General features: G+C 40.3%; 1 protein-coding gene across 1 annotated transcript; it reads left to right on the forward strand.

Moving 5' to 3' along the window:
- The first annotated feature begins 1,031 nt into the window (after positions 1 to 1,031).
- Positions 1,032 to 19,651, forward strand: ddx43 (DEAD (Asp-Glu-Ala-Asp) box polypeptide 43). The gene is made up of 17 exons (XM_071529624.1): positions 1,032 to 1,380; positions 1,717 to 1,772; positions 3,192 to 3,309; positions 4,774 to 4,935; positions 5,477 to 5,558; positions 6,252 to 6,411; positions 12,320 to 12,438; positions 12,595 to 12,705; positions 12,838 to 12,979; positions 14,066 to 14,166; positions 14,488 to 14,575; positions 15,450 to 15,577; positions 16,035 to 16,144; positions 16,312 to 16,450; positions 17,313 to 17,400; positions 18,731 to 18,934; positions 19,537 to 19,651. Exons 1-16 carry the CDS (start codon positions 1,032 to 1,034, stop codon positions 18,917 to 18,919), a joined length of 2,142 nt encoding a protein of 713 aa, XP_071385725.1. The 3' UTR covers positions 18,920 to 18,934; positions 19,537 to 19,651.
- Positions 19,652 to 20,049: the final 398 nt, after the last annotated feature.

Consider the following 20,049-nt stretch of genomic DNA (forward strand, 5'->3'; position numbering starts at 1 on the left):
CTCATAAAACAATTCCATGGTCATTTTTGCATTCTGTAAATTGCTTAATGGTGCCTTTCTTGCATTTAAAAAGCATTTTTTTCTCCACTGGGCTACAGGAGGCCTAATATATAGCCTGTGGTTGAAGTCATAAGAAAAGCTGCTCAGTCTGGGTTTGCGCACCCATTACTTCAAGTCAACTCCTGCAGCTTGAGCCACAGACTTTATATGGCTTCAATGGCTAAACTTAGCCTAAGACCTAATAATACCATATTCCTCTACTGCTTGAACAATAATTTATTACACAACTGGCCTTAAAGCTTGATAATGTTAACATTATTATTTCTTTAAAATTAATTTATTAAAGTGCACATATGTTCTCTGGATGAGAAATGCAAAAATAATTTTATTATTCATCAATAAACTACAACAACTTAACTAAAGTGTCTTCGTGTGTGAATATTTTTTGAGTCATAGAGGCTAGGCCACGGTTCATTACTGATTTAATAAAAGTCAAAAGTGAACACAGCGGAAACAAGGGGTCATATCAGTTTAAGGATGCCTTTTTCACCTGTACGAAATGTGGAAATGATAAACTGACCACACTTGACGAACCCAACAAAGTGGTAAATATGACTGGGAAAGATAATTTCCTATCATCCCCGAGTTGCCGAGATGTGATGTTTAGGGGGCGGAGGTTATGGATGGCAAAACTAAATTATTTTAGTAATATATTTATTGTTTGACATTTGCAAATAATTAGCATTGGTATGTTCATATTTTCACTCTTTGATTAGCTTCTACTTGTCATGCATTTTAAATTAATGAAAACATCAATTACATGCCTGATTTATAAATAAAACAGCCACCAAAATCGGGTCAAATTCTGACCAAAAGGCGTTGAATGCTCAACAAGTCGTGTTTACAACTTCAGAAGTCGGACGTAGAGGTTTAGGAGGATCACGTGAAGGCAGCATGCAGCTCATGGTTTTGATTGATAGCTTGACAGTTAATTGGGCTAGCCACCTGGCAGCGGGGCGGCCAAACTTAAGATGTCGGACTGGGAAGATGAGTACGATGGGGACGGCGTTGCTATCGAAAAGCCTGTCACTAAAGCACCTCCGAGTGAATGGAAGTTGTCCAGTGACGACCGTCAGAGGGAAAATGTGTGTTTCGGTGTAAAAAATAGCAGCCGGTTTGGAGCACCGAGAGGAGGGAGAGCTGATCGCGGCGGCTTTGGTAGTAACGGTACGGAGTACAGAAGTCAGAGGGACGGGAGCAACGGCCGTCCGTTTCCCCGGAGCACGGATCGCGGGAGCCGGAGCTTTGGCGATGAAAGGTCGGACTCTACCTCACCTTTGACCTTTACCGTGGAAAATGCCTCAATCGGGAGATTAATCGGTAGGTTGTCAAAAAATGAAGCTTCAGCTTGAAACACTCTTTACTTCAAACACAATACCTACGTTTTAAGCTAGCTACCCTAACGTTACTAACGTTAGATGGTTAATGTTAGCTGTTAGCCGACTTAGCTGTTTGTCGACATTTTATTTATTCATTTAATTGTAGCTTTAGATGAAATGCCAGCGACCGAGGCAGGGAATAAAGTCTGTCAATGACAGTCGTGTTTTTATGTTGGGATGTTGCATATTATTTTTATGTGAAGCTTTGTTTTTAGTGTGCAACTAGCAGTGAAGAGACTTGGGCTAACTGAAACTAACGTTCCGCTCCGCCCACCAGGTCGCGGGGGAGCCAAAATTCGTGAACTTGAAGAAACCAGTGGTGCAAGAATCAAAGTAAGCGGACTAGTGCTAAAGTTGTGGGTTTGGTAGAAGTCAAGAGTAGTCACGGCTGGAAACTAACCTCATCATCAGACAGGGTAGGGAAGTAACACCAACCACCAGATAAAGGCTGGTAAATGTCGGCTATGGCTGCAAAGCTCGTCTACTCTGCCTGCCATTTCAGCAGATAATACCCTATTTTATTAAGACATCAAAGACCACAGTGAGTCAAGAGCTGCAACGATTAATCGATTAGTTGTCAACTAATCGCCAACTATTTTGATAATCAAAACATTACGTTTCAGCTAGGCTAGAAAGCCATTCAGGCATCAGAGAAACAGGAGCAAAAGATTGCATAGTTTAGATGCTAGCATAACACACAGCCAATCAGGAGCCTGTTTGATATAGAGCCATCGATTTGCTTTGATTTGATTGGCTCACAGTCAGAGAGAGTGTACAGTGGTCAGCAGGGACAAAGTATCAAAAGGTTACCAACCAGTGTGGCAGGTGTTCCCTATTAATTTATACCCACCAAAGACAAAGTAACCAAAGATCAAAGTGGCATGTACTGGCTATACAGCATTAGAGCTGCAACAATTAATCAATTAGTTGTCAACTATTAAATTAATCGCCAACGATTTTGATAATCGATTAATCGTTTGAGTAATTTTTTAAGAAAAAAAAGTCAAAATTCTCTGATTCCAGCTTCTTAAATGTGAATATTTTCTGGTTTCTTTACTCCTCTATGACAGTAAACTGAATATCTTTGGGTTGTGGACAAAACAAGACATTTGAGGACGTCATCTTGGGGTTTGGGAAACACTGATCAACATTATTCACCATTTTCTGACATTTTATAGACCAAACATCTAATCGATTAATCGAGAAAATAATCAGCAGATTAATCAACAATGAAAATAATAGTTAGTTGCAGCCCTAGTCGAGTCCAAGTCAATTCCAAGACCAGACCCAGTGGAGTTTGAGCCCAGATCAGGGCCAGTGGGGATCAGGACCAAGTCAAGACCATGACCACAGCAAATTTAGTCCTGTTCATGACCAAGAAACCATGTACATTTCTGTCCAAAACAATGATTTGAAAAGTCTCTTAAGGATGAACAGAAATCCACTCTGCACTATACCTTACCTTCCAGCATCCAACTAATCAATGTATAGGAATTGACTAATCAATGCAGATATGTTGATTACATGCGATTACATGCACAGGATGTCTCTTAAATTGTGTGTAGTGCGGGGGGGGGGGGGGGGGTGTAAACCAAACATGAATAAAATTAGAAATTTTTCAAGAGAGAGGACTCCAGTACTAGAGCCCTGTATTCTTTACTAAACACTTAGATGGTAGTAGAAGAAGTAAAATGGTGACGTTCGGATGTTAGTTTCCTGCCCTGTCTTTAACTCTGCCGTGCCTTTTTGTAGATCAACAAGGGAGACTATGAGGGCGAGGTGGTCGTCTTCGGGTCCTCTGTTGTGCAGCAGCAGGTCAGAGAGATGATTGAGAAGCTGGTGGCAGACGGAAACACTCAATTCAGCAATGGTATGAAGTAATTTTTCTCAAACTGTGGGTTGGGATCCTAAATGGGTCCCTGGTAGTGGAGGACTACGAGGAGTAGGAATGTCACGATACCAGAAATTTGGTAGTCGATACCAATACCATTGAAATTCCACGATTCTCAATACCCAATTCGATACCAGGGTAAAAAAAATAAATAAATAAATCCCATGTACTTCAACATACACTGCTTTATTTAAGAAAAGAAGGATAAAAGTGTGTGGCAGGTATGGAAAGCAGTAGTTTAAATTGACTAACATGGTGACAGACCATTAGTGTGGAAATATGTATTTAAAAAGTTAACATTATATTTTGATGACAGACTGAACGGTACTGACTGTAGCCTACTATGAGCTATTGTTATGTTAGCCTAAACAAGATAACATTAGCCTTAGCGTTTAGCCATTGTAACCGTCTACAACAGATGCCAGCTGTTGCAAACAAAAATAACGGTAGCATTTCAGGATAAGAACATTTTGACCATATGTTGACACTCACTCACTTTGAATTGTTTGTATAAATCTGGATGCCTGTCTTTGATAAGTTTGAAGTGTTTCCTCCTTTCGTCTGAAAAGTTCGGTGGCAACTGTTTGCAAACTGTTTTTTGCAAATCTATTACCAATCCCTGAACTTCTGCCTCAAACGCGAAGTATTTCCATACACGATTCTTGGTGTGCGTTTTTTTTTTTTTTCGACCAGTCGCGGCAGACCTGCTGTCGCTGCAGCTGCACTTGTCGCCATTGCACGTGGTGTTGTTGTTATTATCCTGTGTCGGTAGCAGTCAGTAGGCGTTCCTTCTCTCCAGTCCATACGACATCTACGGTACTGTAGAAAAACAAGTACCGTCACGTTTTCTGAATTTTGGCATCGACTTGGTACCGAAGTATCGGTTCTCGTGACATCCCTAACGAGGAGTAAGAGTATCCCAGGAGACCTAAAGGAATAGATCACCCAAAAATGAAAATTCACGCATTAACTACTCACCCCAATGTCAGCTGAAACCCGAAAATTAGACCCTGAGGTTCCATCTCAGCCTGCCGTTCGTCCAAAAGCTTGAATTAAATGGGGCCTTTTTTTTGCAGCTCCAATAAATGCATAAAATGTCCAAAAGATTTTTCCAAACAGCTCGTGCAAGTGTGGGTCCAAAAATCTAATATTTTGCATCACATTTATATTTTAGGAATCTAACCAGTCTTATGCTTGTGCCAGTTAACATTTAGGCTACTGACCACAGTGGAAACAGCTGATATTCAGTGGTATCAAACTATTGTGCTGCAGTTTATAAATGCAAATTACACAGTTGCGGCATACTGATGTGTTTCTCAGGCCCTGGTAGGGGTGGAGGCTATGGAGGTGGAAGAGGGGGCTACAGTGGAGGAGGTGGTGGAGGCTACAGTGGAGGAGGCGGTGGAGGCTACAGTGGAGGAGGCGGTGGAGGCTACAGTGGAGGAGGTGGTGGAGGCTACAGTGGAGGAGGTGGTGGAGGAAGGAGTGACTCTGTCTGGTCTGCTGCAGAGTTACAGGCTTCAAAGTCTGCCCCGGCCCCTGCACCCATAGACTGGATGACCATAAGAGAGAACAAGGACAAGTATGCAGAGCTGAAGTGGAAGGGTGACTTTGACTTTTCATTTTCTAACAAATAAGCTTGTTTGCCCATTTTTTTTAGTTAATGTTATTGGCTTGTGTTTATTGGTTTATCATTTGTGAAACACTTTGTCACAGTGGTTCAAAGAGTACTACATCAATAACGTTTATGATAAAGTTAATAAAGCTGCACTAGGCAACTATGCATGTTGGTGGCCCCAAATGGCAAGGAGAGGTAACTATTTGAATATTGTGACTGTGAAATCATGTCTCTTGTTTGCTGCAGCCCCTCTTCATGATGTAGTTGATAAGATGGATGAATTTCTATATAAAATCTTGCCTAGTGCAGCTTTAACCATTAAATGCCAAACCTTTGCCTAATTCTAATTTGTAGCAATTACAGAATTAAAGAGGTTGGCTAGGAGACATGCGAGCATACACACAGCCACAGATTCAGTGGGCAGAGGGCCATAAGGGCTCTTGGTTATCCCTGACTCTTCTGTGTTTCCATATGATATGCCCATTCATAAACTGCAATGTTTTCCATTATATTTGTAACTTTCTTCAGACCTCCCACCCATGAAGAAGAAGTTCTACATTGAGGCGGAGAGTGTAGCCACGCTCACAGCAGAGGAAGTCAAGGAATGGAGGTAAACCTGACAGTTTTACCTTTTTTACCACCTATCCTAGAATGAAAACAAGCCCTGGTGTTTTTTTTTATTCTAGCCATCTAATCATGGACTGATTTACACATGGGAAGCAAGACGAATGCCTGGTAGGATAGAAAACCAGCAGTACCCTTGGTCCCGGGATCCAGGAGTGAGAACCACTAGAATATGTTAATATTGAGACCCTGAATCTGCATTTATGAAATGGTCACTTCTTGGCCCACTGCTTGAATGCCACATACCAATAGAATATTTAATATTTATTATATATTGTATATGTGTATAGTCTACTATCCATAATGTGTCTTGCACTGTATGTGAGGTTATGTCTTTGTACCATGTATGTCAGTAAGTTCTGTGAAACTGTAAGTTGTTCTGTCTGAGCCAGTGTCACCTAGACAAATTCCTTTATTATATTTGGCAATTAAAGTGAAAGAATATATTTGTTTGACTTGAACACTATACAGATCATTTTGCAGAATAGTTTGAACCAAATGTTTCTTCTGTAACATGTACTAAAGCCTCTTCTTTGGGCCTCTTTTAAATAAACTTTCTGCATATTTTTCTTTTGAATCACTGTGGTTTGGAATCGGCCACTGTCCTCACCAAAGACCCAACATTCCTCACTAAACCAATGCCACCCTGTCTTTTGTTTATTTATCTTTTCCTCCACAGGAAGGAGAATAACAATATCTTTGTTGATGACCTGAAGGAGGAGGGGGAGAAGCGGCCCGTTCCCAATCCCTGCCGTACCTTTCTGGAAGCCTTTGAGTGCTATCCAGAGATCATGGAGAATATTGACCGGGTCGGCTTTGCCAAACCAACCCCCATCCAGGTATGAGTCCAGCACCACAAAAAATGGTTAATGTAGCCTACAGTGTTTCTACACCAGTATGGAAAATGCATGAGCAATATTTCTTGTGTTTTTTATTTTATTTAGCTATTTACCTCTCCATAAGGTAGTTCAAAGAAATGACAACAATAAATTCATAAATTTATTCATCCTAGAAATTTCTGTGTTGTAAATTGTTCACTGTCAGCCTGTTTTGGGGGTGGAACATTTTGACATTAACATTTCGTAGTGAGCTCATGGTGCTGTGCTGTCTCTTAGATTGTCTTTACCACAAATTAGCATGTCAGTGATTTAAAAAAAAAAACAACAACACATTTATAGTTATTTATTTATTTATTTATTTTATCGACCCCCTTCCTCAAATGCTGTCAAATCAGCCGCTGCCTTTGAGCGTTTGGCTTGCTTTATCACCAGCGTGGCAGCCCTGCCACTGTTCATCTCACATGACGGTTGCCCATTTTTCTGGCAACATGCACATCATGTACCATTTGGTGGACGCTATAATCCAAAGTACGTTAAAGTGGCATTAGTGCATAGATTTTTAGCATGAGTGGTTCCAGTGCAAACAGATGAATAACTAGAGCAGAATCAATTTAAATGCCAAGTATAGTAAATGTCTTGTTGACATTATACAGTGATGTCAAGGCATTTATTATACTTGGCATTTAAAGTGAAAAGATACTGCCAAGTTGGAGAAATTCTACAACAGAGCGAACACATGGGGTACAATGACAACAGGGCCTCACACAAAGGGACACTGCAAGACATGCTAAACATAGACGAAGCCTATCACGTTACATACATTTGACATTCTGGGTAAGTCTCCTCTTTGTATTGATGTGGTATTGAATTTCTTCCTTATTTTGCAATAGGCATGTCTTCAGTAGCTCTAGCTGTCACTGTATCAAGTCCCAGTGTATCTTTAAAGGAGGTGGCCCATATGGGTTAGTTATGGGCAGCTCCATAAGGCAGGTCGACCCACTGCACTGTACCCACCCAACTATTCAGTGGAAGGGTTAACTTTGCGATAGATTAGTGCCTTTTTAAATGAAGATTTTAGATAATTCAGTATTCAAATGAATAAATGGAATGTGCAAAGAAGATAAAAATTGATTGCAGATTTTACTGGAAAAAAGAAGAATGTGCAGGTTGTGTTCCTCTCCTTATGTTGTATGGTGTATTGGATTCTGTGCAGCTGTGTGGCTGATAGTTATCTTTGATTTTGAAGAGTGAGTAACCATTCTATTATATCACATATATCACGCTATAGGACACATAGACAACAAGTTGGATGTGCTTGACAAGACAAATTGGGATCAGATCAGATTACAGTAACTAGTAGATGCTTGAGCGCTGTCTTTTAAAGCTACATTAGGCAACTGTTCGCCTTGAGGCAGGAACTGTACAGTTAGTCCTGCCCTCCTCCCCCTCACTTGGTCAAGTTCACGCCCCAACACCTGTCACTCATCTTGACGAGCTGTTCACCTTAAAACGGCATCTACTGCTGATGTTCACTGTTTTTGAATGGTTCTTGGCTGCTGTAAATTTGTTCCTGCCGCCCACAAAAAACTCATGTATTTGATAAAAAAGATGAAATATGGATTCCACGCAGGCTGTGTCATAACAGAATGCCATAAATGAAATTAGGTTTATTCAAAAATTTCTATCTTGCCGTGATTTAAAACTTTCCTGTGTGGACGGAAAGTTGTTGTTTCAAACTAGAGCTGCAACGATTAATCGGTTAATCGATTAGTTGTCAACTATTAAATTAATCGCCAACTATTTTGCTAAACGATTAATCGGTTTGAGTAATTTTTTAAGAAAAATAAGTCAAAATTCTCTGATTCCAGCTTCTTAAATGTGAATATTTTCTGGTTTCTTTACTCCTCTATGACAGTAAACTGAATATCTTTGGGTTGTGGACAAAACAAGACATTTGAGGACGTCATCTTGGGCTTTGGGAAACACTGATCCACATTTTTCACCATTTTCTGACATTTTATAGACCAAACAACTAATCGATTAATCGAGAAAATAATCAACAGATTAATCGACAATGAAAATAATCGTTAGTTGCAGCCCTATTTCAAACATGAGTTTACCTTTTCCACACAATTTACCTGTTGTGTCTCTTCATGTGTAATGTGCTGTGGTGAAATGTGATCTGAGTGAAACTGCTAATGTCGTACACACAAGCTTGACGTTCTTCTTTGTGCCTGCAGTGGAGCGTCCCACTGGATTGCTTTCATTATTAACACTGAAGGAGTTTTACCGTTTGCAATTATGTGTATATACAGTACTGTGCAAAAGTCTTAGGCACCCAAGAGTTTTTATATAAATTGTGTCTTAGATGTTTATTCCTTTTTTTTGCATTAGTGTGTCAGACTGCTCTTTATAGTACATTTTTTGATATTTAGAAACTTTTCATTTAATTATTTTTGAAAACCTCTTTGCTTTACTTTTTTTCTTTTACATGTGCCTAAGACTTTTGCACAGTACTGTGTGTATATATATATATATATATCTTAATTACAGACACCGGGCATATTTTTATCTAGGCGGTACAGAAAATGATGCAGGCGGGCATCCTGGAAGCCTCTATGCAGGAAAAAACCCCTGCTCTTCCTATGTATAGGTGTGGTTTATTTGGTAAGGACAGATACACCAACAATTATCTGTCACAAGCATCTGCCTGTTGTGTTATGCAGCAGGGTTTAGCTGAATTTAACTAGTTTGCTGTTTGCTATTGATCCTTGGAGCAGGCTGAAGCAAGAGTGTAGTTGCTCAAGGGCATTTCATCAGTGTGTTAGTCATGTTAGGATGAATTCCTGCTTAGTGTTTTTAGTGTTTTTTGTGAATTAGTCAGTTCATTCACACTTTCATTTCTGGTAATCACCTTGAATCACTAGGATCTGGTGTTTGGAAATACCCTGATTACTGACAGGCGTGACAGGAAGTGCTGTGTGTGGTTGTCTTCCCCTAAAAGCAGAAATGAAAGGAAACAAAACGTGGTTATTTTATATTTCAGTTAATCCCACAAAAGCCCAGGGTCAGAGATGATGTAACGTGGTGATAACTGAATTGACAAAAAACATTCTCATGCAGATTATTTTATTGATAACTCAGAAGCAGTTGAGCCTAACCTGTGCTTAGGGTAATAATTCAGTGTTTCCTCTGTATTTATGCAGAAATGTAGGGCCACAGCAACACCACTACCACCACTGCCAGAGGAAAATAAAGAATAACAGAATAATGTAAATAATTTAGCAGTTTTTTTTTAGCAAGTTGCTGTTCAAAAAGACAGTTGTAAGAGCCAGAGACAGAATTTACCAGAATTTCCCATTCTGCGCAGGAGTATTTGACTCCACAAACGTAAAGCTGTGCTAGGAGAGATTCTTATGTAAAAATACATGCATCTTATCAGCCTTAATCATAAAGTGGGGCCTTCTATTTTTATTTGAGATGCCATAGATTTGCCCTAGTTGCCAAAATTAAATTCTGATGTTGGATATGTACACTTCTCTTTCCAGATGTGACAAATTGAAACTTAAGAGCGAAACACAAACTGTCTCATAAACAGCAGTGAGCAACGCTGCGTCCGGAGGAAGCTGGGCTCGCCAATTTTATCTCTTTTTCCTCTCTTGTCCCTTTGGTATAAAGCGGTCACAGATGGCTGGGTTGATAGACATGAGTTTGCTTTGTGAAGTTTACTGATGTCACGGTTCAAATTTTTCAAACCGTTAACCTCTCGTTCCCTTTTTGAGCTGCCAATGTGCAAAGTTGTCTAATGCAGCTTTAATGTGCATATCAAAAGATAATAAACCAATGACTTCTGCATTTTCTGAGCAATTGAGGCCAAAATTACAATAAATAAAATGCAGTGTAAATCCTAGTGATAGATTGGTCTATGTATAACGAAAGTTTGACTCTGCAGAAAGGAGTGCCACATATCTGCAGCCTGTTTCAAACAGGGTCTGACTCGTTCTGAAGGGTGCAGTCTAGTCCTGTTGATGTGTGGGCGTGTCCCGATGCTGCAGGCTGAATAAGTTATTGGAGTCTGTCTGGTTTGTTTCTGCAACAGGCCATTTACCAGGCCAATCAAGTAGCTCAACATTTTTTGTTACTGCTGAAATGTAGTAAAAGCACTTCCTGTTTAGCATTGCATAAAAACAGGATTCATCTTCATACATTTGTATACTGAGCATCATTCTGATAGATTGTTGCAATTTCTATTCATGAGCTTTCTGTTCTGGCCTAGCGGTTGTTATGCTGATTGTGATCCATGTTCATGAAATGGGAGAGGTGCACTTCAAAATAAAATGACTTATGAAGATAGCAGCACTGAGCTGCAGTTAAAGTTCTAAAAGGTCAATAATCACAATAGTCACAGAAATAGAAATTGGGGACAGTGTCATTACTGCACAATTAATCGAGTGTATTGCAATTTCAATTAATTGCAGAATTCGACAATATTTCATTTCATTATGACAATCCGCTGTAGTTGGAAATAATCAAGATGTTGATATTGGATGGATATAGTACAAAAAAAATATTTTTGTTCCCCAAATCATAATAGTGATTAATGATCATGATCACTGTATCTGGCAATATAATCAGAATTATTATTTTAGCCGTAATCCTGTAGCGGTCGTGTATAGTGAAACCGGTATCCTGCCCCACCCTCTACTGTGCTTCTCCTTAACCTGTGTGTTACCAGTAATCCCTGCTGATGTGATGCTGTTGGGTTGGCATCCATGCAAACCAGTTCAGTAATGGTACAATCCTAGCTGTCCTAACTCAGACTTATTATTTGGAAATAACTGTTTTCAGTCACAGGAATTAATGTTATCTGTCCCTGATGTCAGAACTGAATTAGGCAAAGGAGCTCCCATGCATTCTGCTCACTCTTAATAGAACTTGGTGTAAAATGACTTGAATTCAATTAATTGAAACTGATTATGAACGATCTTGCAGCAGGACGCAGTAAGGAGCTGTCTGAACTGTATTGAGCCAACATCTGGCTAGACTTGGCCCCTGATCCTGCTGGTCTGTTGCTGGGCTGCTGGCTTTTGAGAACTTGAGTTTCAAATTTTGACATTGCTTGTAGGAGCTGTTTGTTTATTTTACATATTTGATTTGTTTAAATCCATGTTTATTTTGTGTTACCACTGGTGGCAGTAGAGAGCACCAATAGGTATTTAGTAGGACAGGTGCATGGGGTGGGCATGCAGCCAGGGAGGGCATATGGTTTTTTACCAGAGAGAGACAGTGAGTTGTTTGTTTGCTCTTGAAATCCTGGAAATAAATCAAATTGCATTCTTAAGACTTGGACTGGACAGTGGATCTCTTTTCTTGCCTGAGTTATTAACTGCTTGACTGGCGCCTCAGTGGGTTTTTTTTAACTTTATTGGACAATTTAAAAAAAAAAAAAGGAAATCAATGGACAAATAGCCACTACATTGCTCTTACTTATAAGTGATTTTGATTGCTTTTGTCTGCAACTGCTCTCTTGGGCAGTTGAAAAAAAGATTGTTTCTCTCAATAGGACAACCAGGCAAAAAAACCCCTCTGATTTAGGGCAATCTTAATGAATGAGTGTTCCTATTTAGTTAGAGTTGAGTTTTTAGTTCATTCTTACTATCCATTTTTATTAGTGCCTGATGTCTTTGTTGAGGTTTTTGTGTTTTATTCCTTTTATTTTGCAGCACTTTTGAACTATAATAAAATGTATTTGCAAGTAGAGTAGTTATTGGGTTGATCTGTGCTATAATACCAGTTGTGTAATTTTGCCTGTGTACATCAGTCTGTTTGTTTTTTTAAGAAAAGTGTTTTGTTAGGATAATTGTAATCTTGACTTTATTTTTCTGTGTTTTTCCGCCTCCTGCCCCAGTCTCAGGCGTGGCCCGTGTTGCTGAGTGGGGAGGACCTGATAGGCATCGCCCAGACGGGCACAGGGAAGACTCTGGCCTACCTGCTGCCAGGGTTCATCCACATGGACGGGCAGCCTACGTGAGTCCAACATCTGTGCCCTCGCTTTTCATCACATTTTTATTTTACATTTTAAGCATTCAGCTTGTTTGTGTCTGCCAGACTGTCTTCTTTCTTTCTTGCTTTCTGTGTGTCTTTTTTTCCCTGCCTTCCTTCCTTCCTTCCTTCCTTCCTCAGACCGAGGAATGAGCGGGGCGGTCCAGGCATGCTGGTGCTGACTCCCACCAGAGAGCTGGCCCTGCAGATTGAAGCTGAGTGTGGCAAGTACAGCTACAAGGGCTATAAGAGGTACAGCAGGCCTGCATTATCATTTAGGATTATTAAGGATACCTGAAGTTTTTGTTTCAAACCATGAACATGAATCCTATAATTAAGCCAGCCTGAGTATGTTTTGGCTCTCTCTCTCTCTCTCTCTCTCAGTATCTGTATCTACGGTGGTGGGGACAGGAGAGGCCAGATCAAGCTGGTGAAGAGTGGGGTGGACATAGTGATCGCCACGCCAGGCCGACTAAACGATCTGCAGATGAATGAGCTCATCAATCTACGCTCCATCACCTACTTGGTCAGCTGTGTGTGTGTTTGTGTGTGAGGAGTGGGGATTTGTGTGGGGGAGGTGGGGCGGGTCCACTGTCCATAACATAACCTAATCCTTTTCATGGATGCTTTAATCCAAAGTGATTTACAATACCATTAGCCTTACAGGGTTCGCACGGTCATGAAAAACCTGGAAAAGTCATTGAAATTTAAAATGCAATTTCCAGGCCCTGGAAAAGTTATGGAAAATAATATTTTTTGAAAAGTCATGGAAATATAGCTAAGGTTGCATCAAATATATTACTAATTAATCCAAGCATAAAAATAGTCACGTAAATTGGCACGAAACCATCGCGGCATTTCGGTGGTGTGAGAAGTTAGTTCAGTCTGGCTCATTCTGTTTACATGCTCGCCCACTAGCCTACAGTTGCTTTCTGCTAACGTAGCAGTTAGCGAACTTACTATGCCGACAATGTGCCAGGCAAGTGCAGCTTCAACAACATATGGCTTTTTAAGGAAAAGTACCAAGTATGGCTGGCAAAAGGCACTGACCCAAGACGTGCTACACGCAAACTGTGCTGTAAAACCTTCGATATTTCGAATATGGGAGAGGCCGCGCTCACTAGCCACGTGAAGGGGAAAAAGCACCAGACCGCAGCCGCTGTTGCAGGCAGCGCACTTCCTGTCAGTGAGTTTATGAACGTTAAGTGCTGGTGCTACAAAGACATCCACCGACGCTACTGCAGTTTCCACTGCAAAGAAACAGACAAGTTTAGACGTTTCAACAAAAAAAACTAAGTCCTCAAAGCTGAGATACTATGGGCATTAAAAATCATGCATTTCCACTACTCGTTCAAGTCATCCGAGGACACAAGCCGTCTTTTCCCAGCGATGTGCCCGGACAGCCAGATTGCAGCAAGATTTGCCTACGGTGATAGAAAGTGTGCCTATGTCTGCACATTTGGACTTGCTCCTTTCTTTAAGAGGCTCTTACTGGCAGAAGTGTTCCAACAAACGGCATATGTAGTGCTGTTTGACGAAAGCCTAAACCACCATTTGCAGTCTAAACAAATGGATTTATTATTCGGTTTTTTTGCTCTAATCATTGGAAAAGGTGCTGGATGAGGCAGACCGCATGCTGGACATGGGCTTTGAGCCACAGATAATGAAGATTCTCCTGGATATCCGCCCGGACCGACAGACTGTCATGACCAGGTAAAGTCAAGTCAGTTCATTTGTGAAGCTTTTTCAACAAAACAGGTTTGTCACAAGTGCTTCACCAACCAAGGACATTAGTACAGGTAAAATCATGTAGATGGTAGATATATCTCCATTATCAAAAAGGGAACGTGTTTCATTTTATTGAATAAAGCAGTGGTGTCTAATTAGCAATGTTGTATATGAATCGTATTAAATGAAGAACTCAAACCAATTAACTGTTTTTCCAAAATAGATGTATAGCATTTGAAATGAACTTGCCATATGCTGTCTCTTTATATCCTGATCTCTCATCTCCTCCCCTGTTGGCTGTTTCAGCGCCACCTGGCCCACCGGTGTGAGGCGACTGGCCAAATCCTACCTGAGGAACCCCATGATGGCGTACGTAGGCACCCTGGACCTGGCAGTGAGTGGAAATAGACACAGTGACTCTTACCGGCTGTGTTCACTGGAAATATAGAATCAGAATCACGTAATTTTCCCAAGCACAACAACTATTGGAATTTGTCTTGATGACATTGGTGTAGAGACATAACAACTTAGTTTTACCATATACTGGCATAAATGGTACAGGGACGACAGGACCTCATGTAAAGCGCAGAAGGACAGTGCACTAACTACCATAAATAGCAGGCCATACATGTCACTCTACATGCAGTAAATGCCACTTTGATCTTTGGTTACTTTGTCTTTGGTGGGTATAAATTAATAGGGAACACCTGCCACACTGGTTGGTAACCTTTTGATACTTTGTCCCTGCTGACCACTGTACACTCTCCCTGACTGTGAGCAAATCAAAGCAAATCGATGGCTCTATATCAAACAGGCTCCTGATTGGCTGTGTTATGCTAGCATCTAAACTATGCAGTCTTTTGCTCCTGTTTCTCTGATGCCTGAATGGTTTTCTAGCCAAGCTGAAACTTAATGTTATTTCCATGTGGTGACACAGCAGGTGTGAAGATGAAGACAAAAAAAAAATCCATAAGTGAGTGAGCAAGTTTTAAATTAAAACTCTAAACCTGCTCTTGTCTGTTAATTGAATGTTTTACATAGCACCTGATTCTAAAAATATGACTGAAAACGGGTAGGGTGGCAGTTCTATGAAAAATGTCTATTAATTATTTTGGCTGGTAAAAATGTTTCTTGGCAAGTATGTTGTTTTCAGTTTACCGGCCCTTGGCAGGTGAGTGAAAAAATTTGTTTCGGACACTGCCAACCACAATGTGAGCTAGCACCTGGAATACATGTTAACACACTCCTTGTGTTTCTCTGGGTTCCAGGCAGTGAACACAGTGCAGCAGACTGTGCTGTTTGTCCATGAAGAGGAGAAAAAGTCCTACGTCTTTGACTTCATCAGCAACATGCAGCCCCAGGATAAAGTGCTCATCTTTGTCGGCAAGAAGCTTGTGTGAGTGGAGGATGGGTTCTCTAAAATATGGCTTGTAAGCAAGGCAGGAATTTTTTTTTTATTTTTTTTTAATGCACAGCCCACATTTGCTTGGAAACCTCACACACTCATTCTCTTTTACCATAGAAATAGATATTTGGAATAGAGCAGGACTTCCGAATGACTGCTGGTGGTAATTTCCCACTGCTTGGAAGAGGTAACTGTGGGTCAAAGCGCTGGGATGTTAAAGCTTTGGCTTGCAACACTAGCTTTTAAGCGTGGTTCCCCTTACCAAAAGAAGAGTTTTCTGTCGCTGTTGTCGACTGGCCAAAAAATAATCTTTCAAAATTGGGACATTTTAGTACATTTTGGTATTTTAAAATACTGAGCACTGAATGTTAATTAGCATGAGGCGTGTATGCACATATGCGTTTGTCCATCTGTGTGTGTGTGTGTGTGTATTTGCTTGAATGCTCAGGGCTGATGACCTGTCCAGTGACATGTGCCTGCGCGGTCTGGCAGTGCAGAGTCTCCATGGCGACCGTGAGCAGTGTGACCGTGAAGAGGCCCTCAAGGACTTCAAAGACAGTATGTAACGGGAAAGGACGTAGCAGGCACACAGAGGCTGAAATTTACATTTTTGGTGTTTAGCTGTGTTTAGAGTGCAACAGTAGAACTATTTTCATTCCTAGATAGCTAAGTGCAGGAATCAAAGCTACATTGTCCAAACGATAAAAGTATCCATGTCCTCCCAGGTCGAGTTCGTATCCTGGTCGCCACAGACCTGGCGTCTCGAGGGCTGGACGTCTTAGACATCACGCACGTCTTCAACTACGACTTCCCACGAAACATTGAGGAGTACGTGCATCGCGTCGGCCGCACTGGCCGAGCTGGGTAAGAGCAGGTGTGTGTGTGTGTGTGTGTGTGCGTGTGTGAGACCTTCCATCCTTCTGCTCCTTTTCTTTACCGCCCTGTAGGGCTGAACAATTAATCGAAATTTTGTCGAAAACACAATATGGCCTACTGCAATTTTCAAATCGCAGGAGGTGCAATATTTGTTAAAAGCGAAATGTGTGTCAAAATACCATTTTAAATTAAATATTGTTGTGCTGCAGAGATGTCCTGTCCTACACATCATATTCTACAGACTTAAGAAAACATCTTTGTTTGGTACAGATCCCTGCAAAAATCACACCATAATCGTTTTAATACGTTTTTCAAAGAAAATGAGAATAATGATGTATAAATTATCATTCCCTCTAATATCGCAAATCATTGCAATTGCAATATCAGTCAAAATAATCGCAATTAGATATTTTTTCAAAATCGTTCAGCGTTCCTGCCCCGCTTCACATTCACACCTCGTAGCTGTTCAGTACAACCATTGGAACAATTTGGGGTGGGGGTAAGCGTGTGGCTGAAGGACACCTAGACTGCACTTAAAGCACTCTCTCAGGGGTTTGAACTGGCAAACTTCCATACACAGGCCCGCTCTAGGCCAGAGGGTTTCAATGACATGGTTTTGTGACCCAAGAGTCCGCAGGTTTTCATTCCAACCAAACTCTATAGCAGCTGATTTCACTGATTAGCACATCTTCAAACAGAGAGGAACAACTAATCATTGAAATAAGCTGGTGTAGTGTTTGTAGTGTTGTAGACTCTTTGGTCTCTCTGACACATCTTTGAAAACCAGTGCTCTAGGCTTCAGGCAGTTCCTGGGTTAGTTTGTGATGTTGTTTATGTGTTGATGTCCCAGACGTTCAGGTGCCTCCGTTACCCTGGTAACAAGAGAAGACTGGAGGATGGCCTCTGAGCTGATTCCCATCCTGGAGCGAGCTGGACAGGTTAACACACACACAGCTTATATCAACAATTGTTTTCAGAGCTCCAGAAATCCTCTTTAAACCAACCAATTTGTATTTTGGTCTCTTTTCTGGGCGATCATTCAAAAGAGAAATAAGAATGTCCTGCACACACATTGGTGCAGGGTGACTGTCAGTGCAGGACTTTCTCCTTTATCTTTTAGTGATTTGATTTGATTTGGGTCTGGGCTGCTCCTGCACCGCCCTTAGGAATAAGGCAAAGAGACCCATCAGTACCATACATATTTTTGGTATTGGTATCAATTTTATGGCATATAAAGGTATCATAAAGCCTCAAAATGTTTGATTTAATGATGATCAATTCAATGTCAAAATTAGAGATCAAGTTGTCTTCTAATTTGTGGATATTTTTCACTAAAAAGGCACATGGCATGTGAGAAATGCTATGCAGAAAATAATTTTATATTCATTTATATAGTGAAATATACTTTCATTCAACAATGAGAGGTAGAGCCAGTATGAAATGATTCACTCACAACATAGGGGAATAATTGTCGGAAACATTTAACGGTTCAAAGCAATGATTTTTTTTTTGTCAAGGTCAGCTTTTTCACACTTACCATGCATATAGTAAGTGACGCATATGAGTTTGTTTTACAGAAAAACACACACTGCAGTGTTGACCACAAACAAAAAAATCTGTCAGGTAGTTGTCATGGCTTTACATCAGTGATTCTCAACCTTTTTCATATCATCGACCCATAATTTAGTCCACATTAAGGCCACAGACCTCGATTTGATGAGATTTTGTCTCTCAAACTCAAATCTGAGAATATTTTTATTGCTAGATATCATTATATCCAGAATTCCATGACTATCTGTATTGTAGGTAGAGAGATAACAGTGAAACTATGATCAAAATAGTCATTCTTCTACATTCTCTAATTGTGTTAACTTCTTGTAAATGAAATGATGTTGAAGTTTAACAATTCAGCAATTTGCTGGGGACCCCCTGGAACCCCCTCAAGGACCCATGGTGGTCCCTGGACCCCACGTTGAGAATCACTGCTTTACATGACTAATGTGATCGTTTTAATTTGTTTTATTTAAAATGAAAATATTGCTCCCCACTCTTTACTGCATATATTTCTGTCTTGGTGATGTCAAAGAAACCCTGAGTTCCCAAAAAGTATTTACTACCTGAAAGCTGACATGAACGGTATATTCAAGGAGGAAGCTTCTATGACGTGAATGCAGAAAAATTACATGTATCAGAATCGGTATGGATATCGAAAAATATCCAATGAGCCCAAGTGATGTCCACGTCTTCATGTCTTCATCCTTTTTGTAGGAGGTCCCAGAGGAGCTTGTGCTCATGGCGGGGAGATATGAGAAGCACAAGAGGGAGAAGGAGATGTACGGCTCAAGGGGAGGAGGAGGAGGAGGAGGAGGAGGAGGAGGAGGAAGAGGAGGTGGAGGTGGGAGGAGAGACGGTGGAGGAAGAGGAGGCAGGGATCGAAGCCAGAATTGGGGATTCTAATGGATGATCTTTCATGTGAGTCCACACATACCACAGGTTCCACATGGCGACACAGCTATTCCACACTGTTCTCCGGTATCCTTAAGGAAACAACACCCTAAAATCCCATTAAGATGTATAGAAGGAAGCTTTTTATTAGACTTTCCTACTTTCAAGGTGAAATTACAGAAATCTTTAAGCGAATGTACTCAAAATGTCTCGGTATAACCTTGAGATGAATTATACATTATGAAATATTTTTTGCCAATGAGACAGTCAAGCCCAAGTGATTGAATGTGGTGAATGGTTTTAGAAAATTGTTTTTTCTTTTATTGGAATTTCAATCTTTAGCATTAAGGTCTTGAATTTCCACTCAACTTTGATAGAAAAGATCATTTTAACCTTCGACCAAAAATACCAATGAGGATACTGGCATGAGGTAATTTGCAAAAAATCACAGGGGAGGTGAATACTTTTTATAGTTTGTGTACCTTACATATTGTTTTCCAGTGTATCTCCCAGCTCTACATGCCAGTAAAACATTCTGAATCAAACAAGAAGAACAAGTTGTGGTATGTGTGGTATTCTGATTCATAAATGTGGAATGTGGATATGATATTTTATGTTTTTCTCAACAGGAAGGAGCGGCCTTTGGGAGTTGAACTTTCTGTGTTTTCTTTGGATGTATATTTTATTTTATTTTTTGTTGTTTTGATTGAAAAAAAAAATTCACTCATGCTGGAATGGCCATTTAAGAAAGATTACAGTGGCAGTTGCCTCTCATTGTGTTATCCCTCTGTTTCTAAACTGTTCACGTTAAGTTGGAAGTGATTAAAAGTGCACACATTTTGTGACAATTTTCTCCTGTCTATAATTCACCAGCCACAGAACTGATTTGTATTACTTTACATTATGTAACTTCCTGATTTGGGCAGGAAGGAAGCTGTATAATGAATAATCTTCTTGTTTTTAAAGGGACATGTCACCCAATTTATATTATTTTTCAGTGGTTTGTTACCTTTTTGAAATGACTAATGATACATGTATTAAATCTGCTTTACACCATTTCCATAATTTATTCAACAATCATGGGGAAATTTAACTTCGACTTAGATTCCAAAGGTACATTTTCACATACTAGGAATTTGACT

This window comes from Centroberyx affinis, unplaced genomic scaffold (genome assembly GCF_046629955.1).
Source record: "Centroberyx affinis isolate AG114_WGS23_722 - 3 ecotype Tasmania unplaced genomic scaffold, CSIRO-AGI_Caff_v1 ptg001814l_1, whole genome shotgun sequence".
In the NCBI taxonomy this organism is placed as follows: domain Eukaryota; kingdom Metazoa; phylum Chordata; class Actinopteri; order Beryciformes; family Berycidae; genus Centroberyx; species Centroberyx affinis.

What these genes read in the sequence shown, in the direction of transcription:
- ddx43 (XM_071529624.1), top strand. Translation starts at nt 1,032, where the DNA reads ATGTCGGACTGGGAAGATGAGTACGATGGGGACGGCGTTGCTATCGAA. An exon ending in TACGCTCCATCACCTACTTG is followed by an intron (nt 12,980 to 14,065) that starts GTCAGCTGTGTG and finishes TCATTGGAAAAG; the next exon opens with GTGCTGGATGAGGCAGACCG. An exon ending in GGCCGCACTGGCCGAGCTGG is followed by an intron (nt 16,451 to 17,312) that starts GTAAGAGCAGGT and finishes TTGATGTCCCAG; the next exon opens with ACGTTCAGGTGCCTCCGTTA.